Genomic DNA, 19,232 nt, shown 5'->3' with positions numbered 1-19,232 from the left:
AGAGAGAGAGAGAGAGAGAGAGAGAGAGAGAGAGAGAGAGAGAGAGAGAGAGGACTCGTCCGCGGCCTGGCGGCCGCGAAGATGTAGACACAGAGTATAAGCAGTCGCACAGCGAAGGCACACACTGGGTGTTTCCCCCTTTCCCGTCCGTCGCACGGAATTTTCTCTCGCGTATATCACCGACAGTGTTCGGAGAAGAGAGCGGATCGACCGCGCGCGAAATCACTGCCAGATAAGTGTAAAACGTGTGCTGCCGGATGTCAGCGCGATCGCGGCAGATAGAGAGACCGAGAAAGACACTGCTGGCGATCCCGGAGATGTGACACGGGGATTCCCCGAGAGAGAGAGAGAGAGAGAGAGAGAGAGAGAGAGAGAGTGTGTGTGTAAAGTAAATCTTTGAAGTCGAGATCAGAAGACGAAAGGAGAAGGAGAGGAGGAGAGGACGAGCACACTGATCATTGGAATACACACAGATCGACCGAGAAGACTCGTCGTCCTAACAAGTGTCCTTACGGCTTCAGGTTGCCTCTCTTCGCCATCGTCAACATCGTCGTCGTGGTGAAGCGGCGGAGCCTGTTATGGAATGAACCGATGCCCGTACAGGGCGTCTAGGTGTCCACGATCATCTCCCCCGGCACGATGTCGAGCGTCGTCATGACCTCAAGAAGGATGCGGTCGCGTTTGCCGCTTCTCCCGCTGCTGCTGGCCGTGCTGCTGCTGTTCCGCTCAAGTGTGTGCACGGCGAGCGGCGACGGCGGGCCCAACAGTCCGATCTTCAACTTGGATCACACCGCGCTGGAGAAGAACTTGGCGGCGATCTTCAACAAGGTGGCGCACAGCTCCGCGACCACAAAGCGCAGCGTGCCGGCGTACGACGCTCAAGTATCGGCCAGCACGACCCTGTCGACGGTGCCGTCGCCGTTGACCACCAGCACGACCACCACCACCACCGCCGCCACGCCGGCTGGGCCGTCGTTACCGGCGGCCAGGTACCCCGCGCCCAGGGCCACTGCGTCGCCCATCTTCCGCGACCTGCCGTCATATGCGCCACCCTCCAGAGCGCTGTTCACACCGCCATTACCTCCGGAGTATTTGCACCCCTTCGCCGACAAGCCGACGTTGCGCGGCACCAACTCGGACGTGCACGCCGGCAACAGGAGACCGATGCCACCGCCCAGTCTAACACCGGCGCACGAGAGGATACCCATACGGCCGCCGGATCTACCTCAGAGTCCTTCGCAGGAGGCGCCCGAGAGGCATTCGCACAACACTCGGAACAAACCGTTGGCGAACGGAGGCGCGTTCGGCGGCAAGGAACAGCAGAGGAGCCCCGCAGAGTCCGGGAGTGCGGATACGTCCGAGCGAACGAGGAACAGCACGAACGAGTTCGTGACTCTTCATTATCCCAGTATCTCGAGGATCCTATCCGGCAGCAACGGCAGGAAACAGGATATTCCCGATATACTCCTGAAACCGCTGGCCACGAAAAGTCCATTGCCGAGTGTACCCTTAGCGCCTAGTACCGACCGGACCACTCAAGCGCCCAGCACCACCACGTCGAGGACTCCTAACAGCACTGCCGCGGATGCCGCGGCGAAGAGCGTCACGCAGCCAACGATCTTCAATCTGCCGAACACCGGTCGACAAGATGACGACGGCGGCTACCACGGCGGCCTGCGAAACGACAATGGTCTAAAGACCGACAGTATCGAGATCGTGGACACGGAGAGGTTGCCGTATCCGCAGGCGCAACCGCCAGCGCCCACGTCGAAGCGACCGAACGCCGCCGCGGACGACGACGACCGTCTGGTGTCGCACGTCGACACGCAGAATCCGTTGGAGTCGTGGCGCATCGCCTGGTCGTTGCACGTGTACTTCGCCGCGATCACGTTCACCCTCATGGCGCTCTTCTCGATCTACAAGATCGTGCGCTTCAACGAAGCGACGAATCTGCTCACGCAGTCGTACTTCCTCGCCGTGCACCTGCTGCTGACCACCGTCTGCACGCTCAGGTGTTTCCACCTTTTCTACGACGCCTACAATCTCGGCCACTCGTTGCCCGAGCCATTGTCCAGGGTGCTGATGTACCTGCCGGCGCCGTTGCTGTCGACCGCCTTCGCCACGCTGGTGCTTTACCTCGCGCGGTGCTCCGAGGCGCCTTCGCTCAACAACAGCATCCTTTCGCCCACCACACTCGTGTTATCATCCACCGTACACATAGTCTTGTGCGTCTCCCTGCACGTGTCCACGCACGTGCTCGGTTACCAGGATGAGGCGCGGATCTTGCCGCTGGTCTGCCAGTGCATCTACATCGTGGTGTGCGTGACTCTGGGCCTCTGCTACGTCTACGTGTACCGCGTGGTGCGCTCACAGATTCACATAGCCAGCAACAAGGCGGCCGGTGCGAATCACATGATGGCGGGCGCCGATCCGACCACAGTAGCCCTCAGCACCGCGATCACCACCACCATCGCCATCGCGTTGCTCTTCATTCTCATGGGTCTTGTGCAGCTGTACGGAATATTCGGCGTGCAAGAGCGACCACAGCCGTATCCCTGGCTGTGGTGGGGCTGGCAGTTCTCCGTCAGAGTGCTGGAACTGTCGGTGTGTGGTCTCCTGGCGTGGGTTGCCAGTTTGTCGCAATACCCTTTGCGCGAGAAACAGATGCAACAACACTCGGCCCATTCGGGCTTCGCTTTGTTCCCCTGCGGCAGTTCCACATCCACGGAGAACATGGACGACGTGCTGTACCCAGCGATCTGCAGCACCAATCAGGCGATACAGAACTACACCATGAGAACGGGCAAGCAGGTCTACGACGACAGCTTCCCGCTGAACACTCTGCCCGAGCACTTGAACATATCAGGTATCCCATGATTCTCTCTTATCCTTTTTTCCTTTTTTGTCGTATTTACTACTGAGAACCTTTTTGTATCACGAGTTCTCTTATTCGCGGAACTACAGCAAAAATTTGTCGACGTGCTTATGTTTCTTTTTTCACACGCGCCGCGTCAAGGCACGCGCACACGTGTCCTCGCGACGCGTGCGAAGAAAAAGTAAGGTTCGTTCCGTGAAATTTATTTTGTATCCTCGGACAAAGGAAACTGACGATCGTTTGTCACGTAGGTACCTTCGAGAGACATTCCATTCGCAAGTCAGGTACGATGGGCCACTTCCCTCACGAAGGCCGGGGTTCCCTGAGTCGCCATGGCAATGGCATACAGACCTTGAGGAACTCCGAGACTCGCGGCAGGCATACGCCCGTTCAAGGCCTACACGAGCAGGCTCCGACCAGCGGCTCGACGATGCTAGTCGCCGAGGATGGTTTCGTTAGGTTCCGGAGTCTAGGCGCCGAGGAGGACGAGCTGTCCGACACGCAGAGCATGGTCGGCACTCACGGCAGGGGTAGCTCACTCGCCGGTAGCGTCAGATACAACGCGAGGCATCCGCAGCAGCATCAGCATCCCCACCAGCACCAGCATTCGCTGCAGCACTCGCATCCGAGTCAGCATCAGACCCACCATCAGCTTTACAACAACACGTAAAGGGCTGTGCCAACACGCGCGATCAATAGAACGCGATTCCTCGTTGACTCGGTAGGTCACGACGAAAGTAAAATAATTACGTCTATTACTCGAAGCAGAGGGGGAAGGATGGGGGGAGGTCTTTCGTCCTGTTTGATCTTGCGAAGACGCGGAGAGGGTCTACCAAACCTCGGGGTTCTTGTCGCGTTATTATGTTTTATTAGGGCAATTATATTACCGCGAAGTATTCCTACTTCGATTACAATCGAAACGTCTCGACGATGATGTCTCTCGAAACGTTTGAGATTATAATTGGAAAGTATATATATATAGAGAGAGAGAAAGAGTAAAAGAGAGGGAGATATATATATATATATATATATATATAAATATAATTGATAGAATTCCATACTCATGTACACTCGTACGTAACGATGAGTGATATCCGGGAGAAGGGGAAAGAGAGGAAGAGAAATTGTTAAACATATCGGCGAACGAGATGATTTTGTTCACGTTAGCAGCGACGCCGCGCTGTTCAATTCGATTTACGAGGCCACGAGTGATGTGTTATTATTATAACCCATCGTTCTGTTCTGTTGCAGACGTAATTGATCGTCGTCGGTGAAACATAGTATATATCGACACTCGCGGGATATCGTCGTCGCCCCTCGCAAACTTCGGTCTAAACTCGAGAAACTAATTTTATCTCGTACTCTATGTAAGATATGTCCTTGTGTATAGACACCTAATTGCCATTCCCGTTCTACCGCTTTCGCATCGACGTCCGAGCCAAGCCTCCGCCGTGCGATACCTAAATAAATATTTATTTCGATCCTCTCGATAAAAAAAAAAAAGAAGAAGAAGCGAGTAAAACGTATACGGCGAACTCGTTTTTGGGGTTCCTCTACCTGGTTATGTGGGTAGTTTCAGGGTATATTGAAACTTGATCTTACATTAGGGCACTTGGTACTTATTAAGATTCATGTGATTGAGAAAAGAAGAAAAAAAATATGAGAGAGATAAAAGAGCCAGAAGTAAATAATATGTCTCGACACGCGCGAAGTACGTAGAGAAAGAAAGAGAGGGAAAGAGAGAGAGAAACGCTTACGTTCGGTTTTTACGTTCGAACTATTAGAGGTACACCGAATACCGCCGGCTGTGGAAGAACGTATTTGGGTGGAAACGAGTGGACTTTCAAATCGGTTCTAATCTCGTCTCGTGAGACATGTTAACGACGTGTTGTTGTTTGGCAAATGAAAAAGAGGGAAAAGAAATGTTGCTAGTTATATTATTCGCTACCGCGTAATAGACAGAGAAAGAGAGACTTACGACGAATGGCGGTTTTTTGATGATCCTAACGCTCGTTGTTTAACGATGTAGTCGCGGTATGATAAGTCGTTGAAGCACTGCTCGAGTAATCGCCCGATCGATCGACCGGTACTTATTCCCCCTTTCGTTGAGACTTCTCGTGGATTCGATGTTACTTCGTCGTCATCATCATCATCATCGTCATCGTCATCACCGTCATCATCGTCATCATCATTGTCGTCATCGTCATCTTCATCATCATCATCATCATCATCATCATCATCAGGCAGCTTTACGCGACCAACCGGCAGGAGGTGTATATTTTTTACGAAAAATCGCGCGCGCGAGGTCCAAACCTTAAAAGCCAACATAAAACTGATAGAACTCTCTCGGAAGAAGGCACTGCTCCGCGACTCGCGACTCCGACACGGGTGTGTGTTCCGAGACTTATTACATGATGTGATTCTCTGTCAAGCTGAAAGCGGCACCTGTACAGTCGACGATAATTTATCACTCAGTCCAATTTAGTGCGATTCAGTTTAGCGATAACTAAGACTAGGAATTATGAATTTCGGATGTTTACCTTTTAAGTTTTTAGCCGTTAAGTTCTTAAGAGGCGAGTCGCGATTCTGATGTCAATGATTTATTACATTTTAATGAAACGAAGGAAAATAACGAGAGAGAAAGAGAGACACTCTGAGATGAAGGAGAACATGCTATTACCCGTTGTAGAATAGATTGACATAAGTGCGATTTAACGTCACACAGACACACACAGGCCAGCATTTTAACTTTATTTGTCAGACAGTCTAAGGTACAAAATAGTACTTTTTACCTTTCACTTCGTATATCGATAGGTTTAAGCGGTCGCAATGTATATGTTTATATATGAATATTGTAAATAAGGTGTACGGGCTCGTCTCGTGAGTGAATCTACTGTTATGACGGAATCCGGGATTCCGGTTTTCTGTCCAGCGCGCACTGAAATTTACACGCCTCTCGATTGTAAAAAAAAAAAAAAAAAGAAAGAAAGATGAATGAGGGACGAAGCGGGAAGAGAGCAAGGGACGCGCAAGACTTGTATTTTAATTTGTCTCAGAAGCTGTATTTATTAATGCGAAATACATTCCACGACAAGTGATCGGTGTGAGTGCGAGATCGATTTGTGTGTGGGATTTTATTGCAATTATATAAATTTATCTAGGCGCTAAACGAACCGAAACACAACTGTAAATAAAAGCTTTTTTTGCGAAATGTCTCACGTCTGTCTTTCAAACGCGAGTTTTTCAATCATAAAATGTTCTTCTCTTCGACGCAATGCCAAGGTGCAATGCCTCAAACGTATTTCTCGTTTCTTTTCTCTTTTATATTGTTTTATTATTATTTCTTTTTTATGAGATTTGACGTCTTAATTGATATACGCGTAGATTGAAGTGTTGAAGATCTCGTGGCTCTACACACGCGCGCTAAATGAAACGACAAAAAAAAGAACTTTCCCGAATTTAGGTTTCCTAAACAAATTTTATATTGTAATATACAAATATAATTGTGTTAGTTATGTATCCATATTATGATTTTGTTTTATTGTTCTACTACTATTACTGCTACTATTACTACTACTTCCCGACATTCCTGTTCTGTTCACTCTCGGGTCGCATTCCAAAACGTTCTTTCGAGGAAAATTTTACTGAAACTTATAGTTTGCATCACACATACTATAGATGCTATAGTAAAATTTTCCTCGAAAGAACGTTTTGGAATGCGACTTTGGTTACTGAACATCGGGCATACATTTTTCCGAATGAAGTCTCAGCGCTCCCGATTGTCACAGTTGAGAGACACTGCTGGCGCATTTGTGTGGCAATCGATTTTGGCAGAAGCCGAAGCGAAGGTACACGATGTAAGTATTGACCCTTTATTACACTCTTGATAGACAAGTATGTAATAAAGATATTAAAGTTTTCCCCGAATCTTCCATTGCGATTGTGACGTTGGACGTCTTATACATTGTCACTTCGTTTTCTCTCGTAACCGGTAAGGCTGCGATTACTGCGCAAACGCGTCAGTAATGTCTCTCAATTGTGACAATCAACACTGCCACTTTCATTCGGAAAAGTATGCGCTCACCGTTCAGTAACCGAGTATGGTACATGCGCACTCGATATCGCGCGCTTAATATTTCTTTCTTGACAAGTGAAAAATCAGAATTTACGTGCGCCCTATAAATCGTTGTAACATATTCCCCGATATAGTGCTCATTGCCAATCATAAGTTCTTTATTTTCGAATATAACAGTGTCCGAAGGTTCCGATAAGATTGCACACTTGACGCGATAAGAACTATGTGAGTTGCAAGCAGAGTTACGTTACTTCGCTCCGAAGTCTCGGTATAGTTGCAAAAATATCTGTTATTGATTCATCAGTTGGAATAAATACATATATTAATATTAATATTGTTTTTAGAATTCTGCATGTGTTTTGACAAGGCGCGCATTTCACACGTATAAAAATCGTATTAAATAAAACAAAAGCACCAATATTTGCAAGTAATAGCAAATTTTTATCAACTCGTGGGCGTACTGTCACGACGAGCGGAACAATGGCCCAGCCGAAGGAGAAGTGCATTGATCTGAGCATAGTGAGCGACAAGTTCACGGAAGAGGTGCTGACGAACATTCTCTCCAAGGCCTGTGACGACGGAGAAGAAGTGCGACTGATAAATTGGAATTTTGACGAGGGCTTCGCTAAAGGCGACTACTACACTTCCAGCATCAATAAGGGCAGCGTGAACGGCATTATTGACGACAGCCTGGGGCAACAACGTGTGCAGGTGAATTTTATCGTAAAGGCGATGCCGAAAAATGTCGGTCGAAGGAAGACTTTACGATCTACGGACTTCTTTCGCAACGAGATTATTTTTTACACTGAGGTAAGACTCTCGAGAATATACGACAAACGTGTGCTTTATTCGCTCGAAAGAAAATATTTGTATTACACTTACGTAATAGAGATATGTATTTTCTGCACTTCTAAATCCATTTCTAATGTTTGTTCTGTGTTCCACAGGTCGCGCCCAGATTCGAGGAATTCTTAGCAGGCAAAGGACAGAGCAATTTTCTGCGCATACCGCGTCACTTGGCCTCGTTGACGGACGGTGAAAACGACTTCCTGGCCTTGGAGGACGCCACGTGCTTGGGATTTGGACCGGCGTCGCGACAGAATTGTTTAGACTGGGCGGAGTGCACGGTGATCTTGAAGACGATGGCTAAATTTCACGCGACCTCCTTCGCTTATAAGGACCAAAGGAAACAGGAATTCGCGGAGATTGCAGGTCGTTTAGAAGAAGCCATCTTCAGCAGGAATTACTGGAATTGGTACAAAAATTATCTTGTAAGTAATGAATCACGCCCACTGTAATTATTTCATCAAACGAATTTATTTAAATAAACTCGGTTTTTTGCAGAAAAGCTTGTTGAAGGTAGCCAAACACGCGTTAGCCACCGAGTATCCCGGTAGCAAGGCCGAAAAATACTTCAATTCTTACAAATCCAGTATTCTCTATGATAAATGCACAGAATTATGTAGCAGAAAAGATGCTCCCACATCTGTCGTGTGTGAGGGTGACTGTTGGGCGCCGAATTTCCTAGTTCGGGACGTCGGGCAGAATCTGAAGGAAGCGTTGATGCTAGACTTTCAGCTCTCCCGCTGCGCCAGTCCCATTACGGACTTGGCATTCTTCGTTTATTCATGCACTCTAAAATCATTTCGAGATCAATATTTTGACGAAATATTAAAGATGTATCATTCAGAGTTATGTAGTGCTATCACATTGCTCGGGTCTGACCCGGAGAACATCTATCCATGGGACTTGTTTATGAAGGAGGTAAAATATATGCTCTTTACATATTATGGAAACTTATATTTAGATTATAAAGAAAATAAACCAATATATATGTGACGTCGATATTAATTCTAGGTGAAGGAGCAATTCATCTTTGGTATCGTTGCCGCACTGGAAATTATTCCGTTGAGTTTAATGGAAGTACCTGCGTCGTTTGATCTGGATAGCGTGTTCAAAAGCAACGAAGCTGTAGATCTCGCTGAGGTGGCAGAATTTGTCAATATTGAGACGGCAAGTGGAAGACAAAGATTAGCAGATGTGATAGTACATGCTGTTGATAATGGATTTCTGCCGCACGCGGCTTGAAACATCTTAGAAACTACAACATTCTAATGGAAAGCTATAAGAAGAAGAAATAAATATGATTTATATTTGCAACACGTTTTCATAATGATTCTCTCTTATATCAGTGGATTTATTGGATCTATTAGGATTGCGTTCCAAAACGTCCTTTTTGAGGAAATTTTACTCGATACTCTATAGTATATGTAACGTAATATCGAGTAAAATTTTCCTCAAAAAGAACGTTTTGGAATGCAACCTAGATAAGTATAAAGAAGGATTTTAACAGAATGAAAATATTAGTAACACCGCACTCACATTCATGAAGTTCAAGTGAAAGCACTTTTCCATTGAAGTTCGTCAATTATTTTAGCATATATCTTTCATTTTGGACTAATAAAATTAATTTAATTAAGATTCCTTTACTTAGCCAAGACTCAAACCACGCTTCTAATAGGTTCGTGCACGACACGGTCAGATGACGCTACATAACAGTTTAGAAATGTAGTTCCAAAATCTCCGTTACGAGTCGCCACTGTTTTTATTGATAAGTCAAGAACGTAATAAATCTCAATTGGCATAGCAAGATAGAGTGTTAAATATCCTTCCTTCCTTCAATCTATGGCTCTCGTGGCAATTGAATATTTCAACCATTTATCAAGAGTGTTAAATATAAATATAGAATTAAATATAAATATGGAATTGTATACTTATGTATGACGACCGCTAGGATGCGATAGGCTAAGTTTTTACACCCCCCTACACTTTTTACACCCTTTACCTGCAATGAAACGAAACGAGGACGTAGAATGACTCAATGACGATGTAACCAGCTCCTAATTTCAAGTAGTATGTCTCAACGGCAGCGCGGACAAAACTTTCTTTTTCAACTCGACCAAGGTATTCGTATAAACTTTCGTATCTTTTTTGTTAAAAAATAAATGTTTGACCTGGCATTAAATTATATTATAAAAAAATTAAGATTTAGACAGAACAGGCTTCAAGGTAATTGAAATGAAATATTATAATTATATTATTTTATAATTTTAATATCATATTTATTTTTCCTCGCAATGTTTTATCTGGAATAAGTACCGGGGGAATTTGTGTAACTTTATGTAAGTAAAATTGTCGTTGATGTAAGATATAATGCCAGTTGTAGTCGTGTGTACGCACCACATACATGAGCAATTTTCCGGGATATATAAGTATTTAATAGATTAAAACAGAACATTATGCGCGCGTATATGTGTGTGTAATTATACACTTTACAAATTTATACACACATATATACACACATACATAGCCCAAGCCATTGAGAACTTTATTATAATACTGGAATCCTCTTCTATAAATCTTATATAGAAAAGTGATCCACAAGAAAGATAGCATTCAAGAATGTCTTTATTTAAGAAAAGAATTCTGCTCCTAAATATTATACTTATTAAATAATAATATTAATAATAATATAATATATGCACTCAGAGTATCGAAGCGCTATATCGAGGTCAAGGGATAATTTCCAAGCTTCGTCGATCGTATATATACACGGTGTTCTTTATTAACGCTAATCTATTCAGTCCTGTTACCGTGTACACGTCAAGAACCTTATTTTATTATATACACGGTGTCTCGACAATAATCGTGAATCAATAATAGAGATATATTTTTCTCTTTTAGAGAACAATGTACGATGCCGTTTCCTTTTTCTCAGAGAAAACTCGAAATCTCAAAACTAAATTGAGAGTGTTTACGTGAATTCGTAGAAATTCATAAATACATAAATTAATATTTTTCTGTATACATCTCTCATGTATCTTTAGTCCGTACTATAGACACATATATACATATGTATGTATATGTACATATATATGTACGTACATACACTCGCACATGCCACACTTGCACGTCACATCCATATTTCTAAAATTCGTAAGTATATTTATAAAAATCTATTATTAATTTTTCGTAATATATACAGAAAAGTCTAATTTTCTCCGAGAAAAATTTCTTTGATACTTTCAAGACTATGATAGAGAGTGTGTACAATCATCTACATAAAATCGTAATAAAAATGCGGATACTAAAGTTTCACGCAATTTAAACTATTTAAACAGGTAGTAAATTGTGACTGTTCTGTCTAAAAAATTCCGATAATCTGTTGGATTTAATTTAATTTCAAGGTTTCATATTTATTCTGTTTCAATGAATCTTTACGTACATTCACGAAAATTAGTAATAGTCATTAATTTAAAAAATTCGAAACTTTTCAGACTTGACTTGATTCTATGTTTAATTTAACGAATCTCTCTTCTATTTGAATTCCATGCTTATATTCCGTGTACCAGTAGCTTTCCTTTAAAGAAAAATAAAATACGTAAAAAAAATTTTATACGATTTCTAAATATAATTTTGCTCGCTACTTTCTCGTCTCGTTCACAAGATATTGGGCATAAAAGGAAAACAAACAAAACGACGTGCTGAGAGAAAGCATACAAAAAAAATTTAAATTATCTGGTTCATACAGTTATAATATACGTATCACAGTGTCAGTATTAAACTTGCTATCTTCCAGCTTTGAAACAAGAAACCGCAATCGTAACGAAATCTCACGCTGTTTCAGGTCGGTCAAAACATTGCATTACGTCACATCATATCGTGTCACATCACATTGCATTGCATTTTTACGTGTAGCGTAGCGGAACGTGTTTTCGACAATATTCGAGTCGATGGAGACAATTATTTTTGGCGCAATTTTTGACATACAAGAATATTGCTAAGTTTAGGAATAATTTTACTATTAATTCAAATTTTTCTATTATTTCTTATTTTATCTCCCAAAATAAAGATGGAATGTATAAAACTTTTTGCTAATTTCATAATTAGCGTATAATTTAAATGTCTCTGTCGACGACTCGAACGTTGCCGTTAAAGTTAGGACATGTTTCTTTACTAAATTGTGATAATCGAGAACTGGCCTTTCTTCCTCATTCTAGGATCATGTGACTCGAAGAATACGATGCTTCGAGAATTAACACTTAATAATAAATAAGCGCCACTATTATTTTCTTCTTCATAACATCGTCATCTTCATCAGCAATGACTTGCATCATGTTCTATTTTTTCTCATCTTCAACGAGAAATGAATCAACGATCGAGCGAACGCGCTTCCTCATTTATTTATCACCGTGAGTGATAAGTGAAGAGCGAAAGAGAGATAGATACAAAGAGAGAAAGGAAATAAATTAATTGAGTTAATTAATAAAAATGGCCTAGTGTGCATGTTTATCACGTCATGTTGACGCCCAATGCATGTCGGAAGTGCTCGTACACCACATAGCTAATCGAAACTGAGGGTGCAACCTGTGTAAGAGAAACAAAGACACATATTATTTCATAAAGTAAAATATACGTGGATATTACTGGATCTTACTTTAATTTGACTGCACGGAAAGTTTAATTTTAGTTCAGATTAGATTTAGATTCCGTGACGTTATTTATACGGATATCTATATCAGAGGAGAGATAATATCCGACATTTTCTCTCACATTCTGCAGATGCCGGAGATGGCAGGGTGGATCAGACTGGCGAAACTGAAGAAAATAACGATAGTTACCTTGAGAAAGTTGGGTGTAATACCGCGATAAAGGCCGCGCAGGCCCTCTCGACTGATGATATCTTTGAACATGCTGATCATAGTTTGAGGTGTGCCGGGTACGGGTACGATTTCCGCTTGCAAACGTGTACGCACTAACGCGAGTGGATACGAGCACACTTGACCCGCCGTGCTCGACATAGTGCCACATAACAATAGGATCCAAAACGCCGGTTTCTCTTTCTTGTCATAGATAGATAGCGGTTTATGTATAACAATGCTATTCTTCAACGTCTGCGAGAGAAATTTAAAGAATAGATTACAAATCTTTTTTACAAGTCTTTTAAAGAATAGATTATAAATCTCTGTAGTTTATGGTACTTGTCTGAATCGAAGAACAAATACGTTATTGCGATACGCGATACGTTATTGGACTTACCTCGTAAACGGCAAGATCGATGCCCGCGTACGGAATTATCCCGATCAGATTAGGAATGTAGCCTCTGTAGAAGGACGATATACCACCTTGTCTATATATCTTTCTGATCGCGTCGATCATTCCGCTATATTCGCCCGTTTTCCGCAACGCCAGTCTAGTTTTCAGCACCTGCAAAATTAAATCGTATCACGTTACATGCAACTGTATTCTTTTACAGCATGAACGGACGGCATAGACGGAGGGACTTACCTCGAGGGGGTAAACGACAGTCTGACTAATACCGCCGGCGCAGGACCCTGCACAGAAGCGCTCGAATAAACCAAGTTCGCATTTTTCGTCTGTTCCCTTGATGGCCTTTTTCAACTGGTCGTATGCCATGAACTTGAGCGCTGACTCCGGCGCGATCTTGAGCACGTTAATGCCGTTACCACGCCACAGACTGCGCAGGCCGCCCTCGCGCACCATGTACCTGAAGCAACTCATGATATTGCAGTGTCGTGTGCCGTGGACCTGCAACCGTGCATATCGTACGTTCTCCGTTCTTGTATCAAACCAAACTATACACTCTCATAACTCGCTCAATATCTACTTCTTTACCGCGCTTTCGCTCTCGTTAGATTGCGACGTAGCACATGAATAAAGTATATATGAGAAGCACATGAAGTAATCATATAACATAATTCTATTATTATCACTATTATTATTACTAAAACATAACACAATAATTTCTAAAAAATAATATTTCTATTATTATATATCTCTGTTATCTATATAATAATATATGTATTAGATCTAATCACACATGGTATGCGTATGAACACTTGGCAAAGCAAACTCAATCGGATTAAATTAAGATTAAGATTAAATTTTAATGGCTCTAATTGAACGATCGAAGACTTACCTGCAGGTAGACCTTGATGCGATCTAAAGGAGCGGTGCAGGTACGCGAAACAGTACCGGCGATGCCACCGGACACCAAATGACGCCACCACGTTCCCGAGTTCATCTCGCTCTTTGTAAAATCCTCGGGAACCCCAATATCCTCGCCGATATCCATATACTGTAAAAAAGGAAAAAACAAGATATAGTTATATTTTTAAACGCTTCGAGAGGAAAACTTATATCTATCATGTGTATACCTGAATACTCCGTAATATTTTTACGCTGCTGTTACATTTATCTCAGCACACTCGGTGTATAACAGATAAAATTACAGTCGTATAGACTAATTCGCACGAGTGAAAACAATGTGAGAGCGGTTTCTCGTTATCGCTGCACGTATGACTATATATCGCCAGATTGTGATCTCATTCATGCCGTCATTAATCTTTCTTTTTAGCGGAAATTGCTACTTTCGGTAATATTTCCGCTTATCGGCTGTCGCAAAATCTTTATGACCTTCGATATGTCCGAGCAAACGGTCGCATGAACGGCTGATCGATAGTACAACGCGATAAGAACGAGGATTCCGTCTCATGAAATATCGGACACCCTGTGTATGCGTCATGGATCGCTTGACTATCGATCGCGATAAAATGTCAGTAGGTATGTCGCTAAGAGTAATGGCTCGACCGGATACGATAAACAACTTAATAAAAGTCATCAAAAATGTATTACAAAAATCGTATTACAAAAATAAGTGAAAAAGAAAAAGACATACTAATTTTTTGGAAAACAAGCGCGTTTGGATATGTATATATATACATATATATGTATATGTGAGTATTATATAAAAGTGATTTCAATTCTTGAATTCCTTGCTTGAAACTATTTTTTTATATAAGTTGCAAGATGTGTGGCCGACAGACATTACGTATCGCGTGACGTAATAACGCTATCGCAAAATCACTGACGTCTGGCGTGTTCGCGGGAGGACTATTAAGCGTAGACACCGTGGTTCGCGTCTGCGACACATGACACGAGACAAGGACAGATTGCAAATGCCCCAAGGAGTCGCAAAACATGTTGATAAGACGACAGTCGCGACGCCCGCGACGGACAGAACTTGCTCGGGCGCAGCCGAAGAGAGCTTCCTTTCGTCCCGTTCCGCCCGGGCGATGTGCCAGATACGAATAGAAGAGCTGCTTGCTCTTCGGCCGACATCCCGGAATTGGATAAACGACGGAGATATCGAGGAAATAAAATCGCCGACGGCGAGGATCCGCGCCAAAAATTTCACGAGGGATCTATTACTGCACCGCGATTACGCGAGGGACACCCGTTACAAGAATTATTCGAATTCCTGAAAGACGCATTCGTCGCTTTCACTTCACCAGCATCTATCTTTACGCGACGACACCTGTACAATCACTTTTTCTTACAGTCACATGGTTTCGACACCAAACCTGACCTGACCTGGCCTAGGTTCTCCTTCCAACCAAACCTGACCTGACCTCTCCTTTATCACTTTTGTTAGATTTTCTTACTGAATACAATCGCTTTTTTGTTCCTGTCTCTCGTATATTTTTTCGCAATCTTCTACCTCCGTGTGCATATTCAAGTTGAATATAACCGATCGAGAGACGAAGCTTCTCTCGTTTATATTTCCAAACGCAAAACGTTTAAATGAAAAGCTCAAACGTATACGTGTTTGTGAAGAGCGAAAAAACAGTTTATATATGCTACAGTATCGACATTTTTACATTATGCATATACATTAATGATATGTATGTACGTTAAGACTAATTAGAAGTAAACTTATTGCAAAGATTATTGAGAAGTTCATTAACTCAGGAGTTCATTAACTCAGGAGTGCTCACCCAATTCAACAAAGTATAACGCAATCTTTCGCAATGATTCTTTAAGATCGCGTTTTACGTTTCGCCATGTGGTATTAGCGATATGCCTGTTATGTACATACCATGCTCAATTTTGTAAGCGTAATATTTTATTTGTGCAATAACGAACTACCAAGATGGTTGAAGTGAACATGCGGAAAAACGACAAATAGAATTCCAATCAGACTGATTGAGAAATTCAAAGTGCCCCGCCCTCCAAAATGCAGCAGGAAAATAAAGGTGAGAGCGATCCTGAGTTAATGTGAGGTTAGCGAAAGGTTGATTTCGTGGCGGCCTTGAGCCGTGCCACGAGGGTCCACTCACATACCCGTTGCAGTAATTCATGATAGACTCGCCGGAAATCGCCGCACACTTGATAACCAGACATGATGCCACCTTCGTACTGTAGAATTTCGGGCCTCCTCAGGGTGTGCATGCTTGGAATAATCACGTCGCTTGTGCACGAGACACTCACCTCTCTCTCTCTTTCTCTGCCTTTCTTTCTTTAACTTACTCTGACGATTACCGCGCTCGCTCACTCGCTCGCTTACTCGCTCACTCGCTGGACACGTTGTGAAATTGCCGATCAAACTTTCGCGAGAACTTTCGCACTTTCTATCTCGTATCAACGAGAGATCGAAATTATACGATTTTTCGTTCTCTGTCTCTCTCTCTTTCTCCTCTTCGTGCAACTCTTAATCCGTAGCTGCTATGTTAAAGCAGCTAGCTCTGAAGGTCGCCAAAAAGCGAAACTTGATGAAACTGACGAAAGTTAACCTAACGTCGTGGGAGAACAAAGTAGACAAAAAGATCTCGACGAATTAGATATCAGAAAGTGTCGAGAACAATCGATCTTGAAACGATTAGAGAGATGAGACAACTATTGCAACTTTGATTCGCTCGCTTGTCCGTTCATTTGTAGAGGAAGATGAAGAAGAACGAGCTACGAACGCTCGGAGTCTGATCACAAGACTGACTCGAACTCTCTCTCTTGAGGGAGCATGAACCCGGAGATACCGGCTTCCCCCACTCTTCTCCAAGACGGGAATGCCTGCTGTGCCGCCCTCCCTTCCTGCTGCTATGGTTTTACACGCGTTTTCCGTATCTTGTCCTCCCTTCCCCGCTAAACCCCTCGCTCATTATCCTAAGGGGGGAGAGAGCAAGCGCGAGCACGCGTCATCAGTTGAGCGTATGAGCGTATGCGCGCGCGGTCAAAGTCGACTCCGACCGAGGCCTATATTCAGATTCGTTCGCGTAAAGCCCCGAGACTTTAAACCTATTTGCGTTCTAAAGTGACAACTGGTCCAATCAAATTTTTCCATATATATCTCGCAGCAGCGTCTCACCGTAGTATGATGCCAATACTCGATGATATCGCGCAGAGTGGTGCTCGGCGCATACAGAAGGAAGTCCCGCCATTCGTCGAAACTGATGTTCAGACTGCCATCCTGGTCCATGCTGTGAAGAATAACACCTTGAAAATTGATTTTTTATAAAGAAAAAATAAAAAATTTGTACGTAGAGGCTCTATGATGTGTTAAAATGTATGAAACAGGCCTAATGAGAACCTAAGCACAGATATAAATTGTAAATATGATAATAAAAAAAAATTAATTTATATATATATACTCGATAAATAATGGAATTAAAATCTTTATAGTCCAAATTCAGTCCCACTTTGGATCTTCATTAATGAAAAAAAGAACGAGGATTAAGACTGGTATTTATAGTCAGATCTTACATTTAAGATCTTACATTTAAGACCGTCTTAAGATTACCTTCAGATAATATACAGATCATTTCATTATGGTTATGGAGTATCTGAAGGTAAACTTAAGACAGTCTTAAATATAAGATCAAACTATGAATATTGGTCTAAGAGAACCAAATTTAAAGAATTGAAATAACTTTATAAAGTTGTTTATTATTATTATCATCGTAAGATTGATCGATAATTAACAGGTGACATTTACCGTTGCAACAATTTCGTCGCTTCCTCCCGTGAGACCTCGAGGCCCAACTCCTTAAAAGAGTTTATCAATTCCTCCAAGTCGATCTTGCCTAAAATAAAGAAAATACAAACATCAAATGACATACTGTTGGAAGGAAAAAAGAAAGCAAACCCTTATAGAAATATCATACTAAGAATCATTGATAATTACTTATTATCCAGTATTTTTAATACTGAAAATAAGTAATTATCAATGATTCTTAGTATGATATTTCTATAAGGGAACTTCCCTGTCTCTGATATTGCTGCATAATTTCCTGTGTGGGATACAGTCAATTATCTTTACAAATTGTTTTTCCTTTTACTATCTCCCTACCCTAATATGCGTGTAACGCGCTTTTAATGCACATTAATGTAATTGAATAAAGTTATTCACTGCGTTAAATGCGTATTAAACTCGTTACAAAATAATAGTACTCACCGTCTCGATTTTTGTCGAGATCGGAAAACTGCAGTCGCAGATTTTTCTCGTGTTCTCGCACATAATGTATGAATTCGGCCAGACTGATGTCGCCGCTCTTCGTGCGGTCCGATCGGGCCAGAAATGTCTACGGAAAAAAAAGAACGGGTAAGACGGAAGAGACATGTTCTAATTCGAAGTAATCAGATAATTTCGTAACAGCGATAATACACAAGATAAATATATATATATATATCGCCGACGAACGCGACGTTATAGGGCCAAGGACGATCACCTTTCATCGACTTCATGGAAGTCTTAGAAATCGTCTAGCAAAAAGGCACGCTTTTCAGGTCGACCTACTTGCACCTAGGCGGACGTCCGAGCGCGCACTCATTTCGTCTCGAGTGCAGCAACTTGAACAGCGCGCGAGTCGACCAATCACACTCGAGAATTTCAAAATGGCAGTCTTACGTTCTCGATAACTCTCGATTGTCATTGGTCGATTGCTCCGCCGCTCGAGTTTCATGCGTTCACTTCAGAGCAATCGAAGAAAACGGCCTCGAAGATGCTACGTCGTACTTCTTACATTGTTCTCGACGATTTCTCTCCTCTCTTTTCTTCCTGACGTTTTGCGTTTCGCAAGTATCTCATCTCAAGCCCAAGAGGCGTATCACAATGCGATCAAAAGGAGAGAACTTAACGGATATATATCTGCACTCCTTGCACTTTCCAGCAATTTTTTCCCCTATCTCTCTTTCTCTCTCGCTCCAAACACGAGTATATGGCTCTTTCGTGTAGAGTGCGATAGATATAATACAACGTAAGAGAGAACGAACAAGCGAGTTCCTATTACCGGGTTACCGTGCACCGCGAGGCACCATCGACGATGGATGGAGTTATAGCTCGATTGACTCTAAGGGGGAAGAGAGAGAGAGAGAGAGAGAGAGAGAGAGAGAGAGAGAGAGAGAGAGAGAGAGAGAGAGAGAGAGAGA

The 19,232-nt window shown here is 42.8% G+C and overlaps 3 protein-coding genes across 8 annotated transcripts in view; 2 read left to right on the top strand and 1 right to left on the bottom strand.

The window, feature by feature from the left end:
* The first annotated feature begins 6 nt into the window (after window positions 1–6).
* On the top strand, window positions 7–6,403 carry LOC116840911. Of its 2 annotated transcripts, XR_004377441.1 has the most exons (3): window positions 7–2,866; window positions 3,127–3,596; window positions 4,127–6,403. XR_004377441.1 is itself a non-coding variant. In XM_032808249.1 (2 exons), exons 1-2 carry the CDS (start codon window positions 640–642, stop codon window positions 3,543–3,545), a joined length of 2,646 nt encoding a protein of 881 aa, XP_032664140.1. In that variant the 5' UTR covers window positions 7–639; the 3' UTR covers window positions 3,546–6,403. The 2 variants fall into 2 exon arrangements, 1 of the variants encoding a protein (XP_032664140.1); XM_032808249.1 differs by having other exon boundaries at window positions 3,127–6,403.
* Window positions 6,404–6,539: 136 nt separating this feature from the next.
* Window positions 6,540–9,113, top strand: LOC116840933. 3 transcript variants are annotated; one of them, XM_032808314.1, is made up of 5 exons: window positions 6,540–7,175; window positions 7,295–7,760; window positions 7,898–8,221; window positions 8,295–8,714; window positions 8,808–9,113. In XM_032808314.1, the coding sequence occupies exons 2-5, from the start codon at window positions 7,431–7,433 to the stop codon at window positions 9,036–9,038; spliced, it is 1,305 nt and encodes a 434-aa protein (XP_032664205.1). In that variant the 5' UTR covers window positions 6,540–7,175; window positions 7,295–7,430; the 3' UTR covers window positions 9,039–9,113. The 3 variants fall into 3 exon arrangements, with proteins under 3 accessions (XP_032664205.1, XP_032664186.1, XP_032664194.1); XM_032808295.1 differs by having other exon boundaries at window positions 6,540–7,218; window positions 8,808–9,112; XM_032808303.1 differs by having other exon boundaries at window positions 6,540–7,760; window positions 8,808–9,112.
* A 2,067-nt stretch (window positions 9,114–11,180) lies between these two features.
* The window catches only part of LOC116840919 (calcium-binding mitochondrial carrier protein SCaMC-2), a 9,035-nt gene continuing 983 nt past the window's right edge, over window positions 11,181–19,232 (bottom strand). The window contains exons 1-9 of one of the 3 annotated variants that reach the window (XM_032808272.1): window positions 18,533–19,116; window positions 18,259–18,385; window positions 17,800–17,887; window positions 17,173–17,284; window positions 13,951–14,109; window positions 13,299–13,559; window positions 13,050–13,217; window positions 12,632–12,904; window positions 11,181–12,377 (exon numbers count right to left, since the gene is read on the bottom strand). In XM_032808272.1, the coding sequence (XP_032664163.1) occupies window positions 12,303–12,377; window positions 12,632–12,904; window positions 13,050–13,217; window positions 13,299–13,559; window positions 13,951–14,109; window positions 17,173–17,283 (1,047 nt within the window). In that variant the 5' untranslated portion in view covers window position 17,284; window positions 17,800–17,887; window positions 18,259–18,385; window positions 18,533–19,116 and the 3' untranslated portion in view covers window positions 11,181–12,302. Of the gene's footprint in view, window positions 12,378–12,631; window positions 12,905–13,049; window positions 13,218–13,298; window positions 13,560–13,950; window positions 14,110–16,154; window positions 17,117–17,172; window positions 17,285–17,799; window positions 17,888–18,258; window positions 18,386–18,532; window positions 19,117–19,232 lie in introns of those variants that run through there. The other 2 variants (XM_032808265.1, XM_032808282.1) reach the window with 2 other exon arrangements.

This window comes from Odontomachus brunneus, unplaced genomic scaffold, assembly GCF_010583005.1.
Source record: "Odontomachus brunneus isolate Ranch 3 - 2012 unplaced genomic scaffold, Obru_v1 Obru_scaffold_002, whole genome shotgun sequence".
NCBI lineage: Eukaryota > Metazoa > Arthropoda > Insecta > Hymenoptera > Formicidae > Odontomachus > Odontomachus brunneus.
The sequence above is the reverse complement of the archived record's forward strand: the minus strand, read 5'-3'. Positions and strand labels throughout refer to the sequence as shown.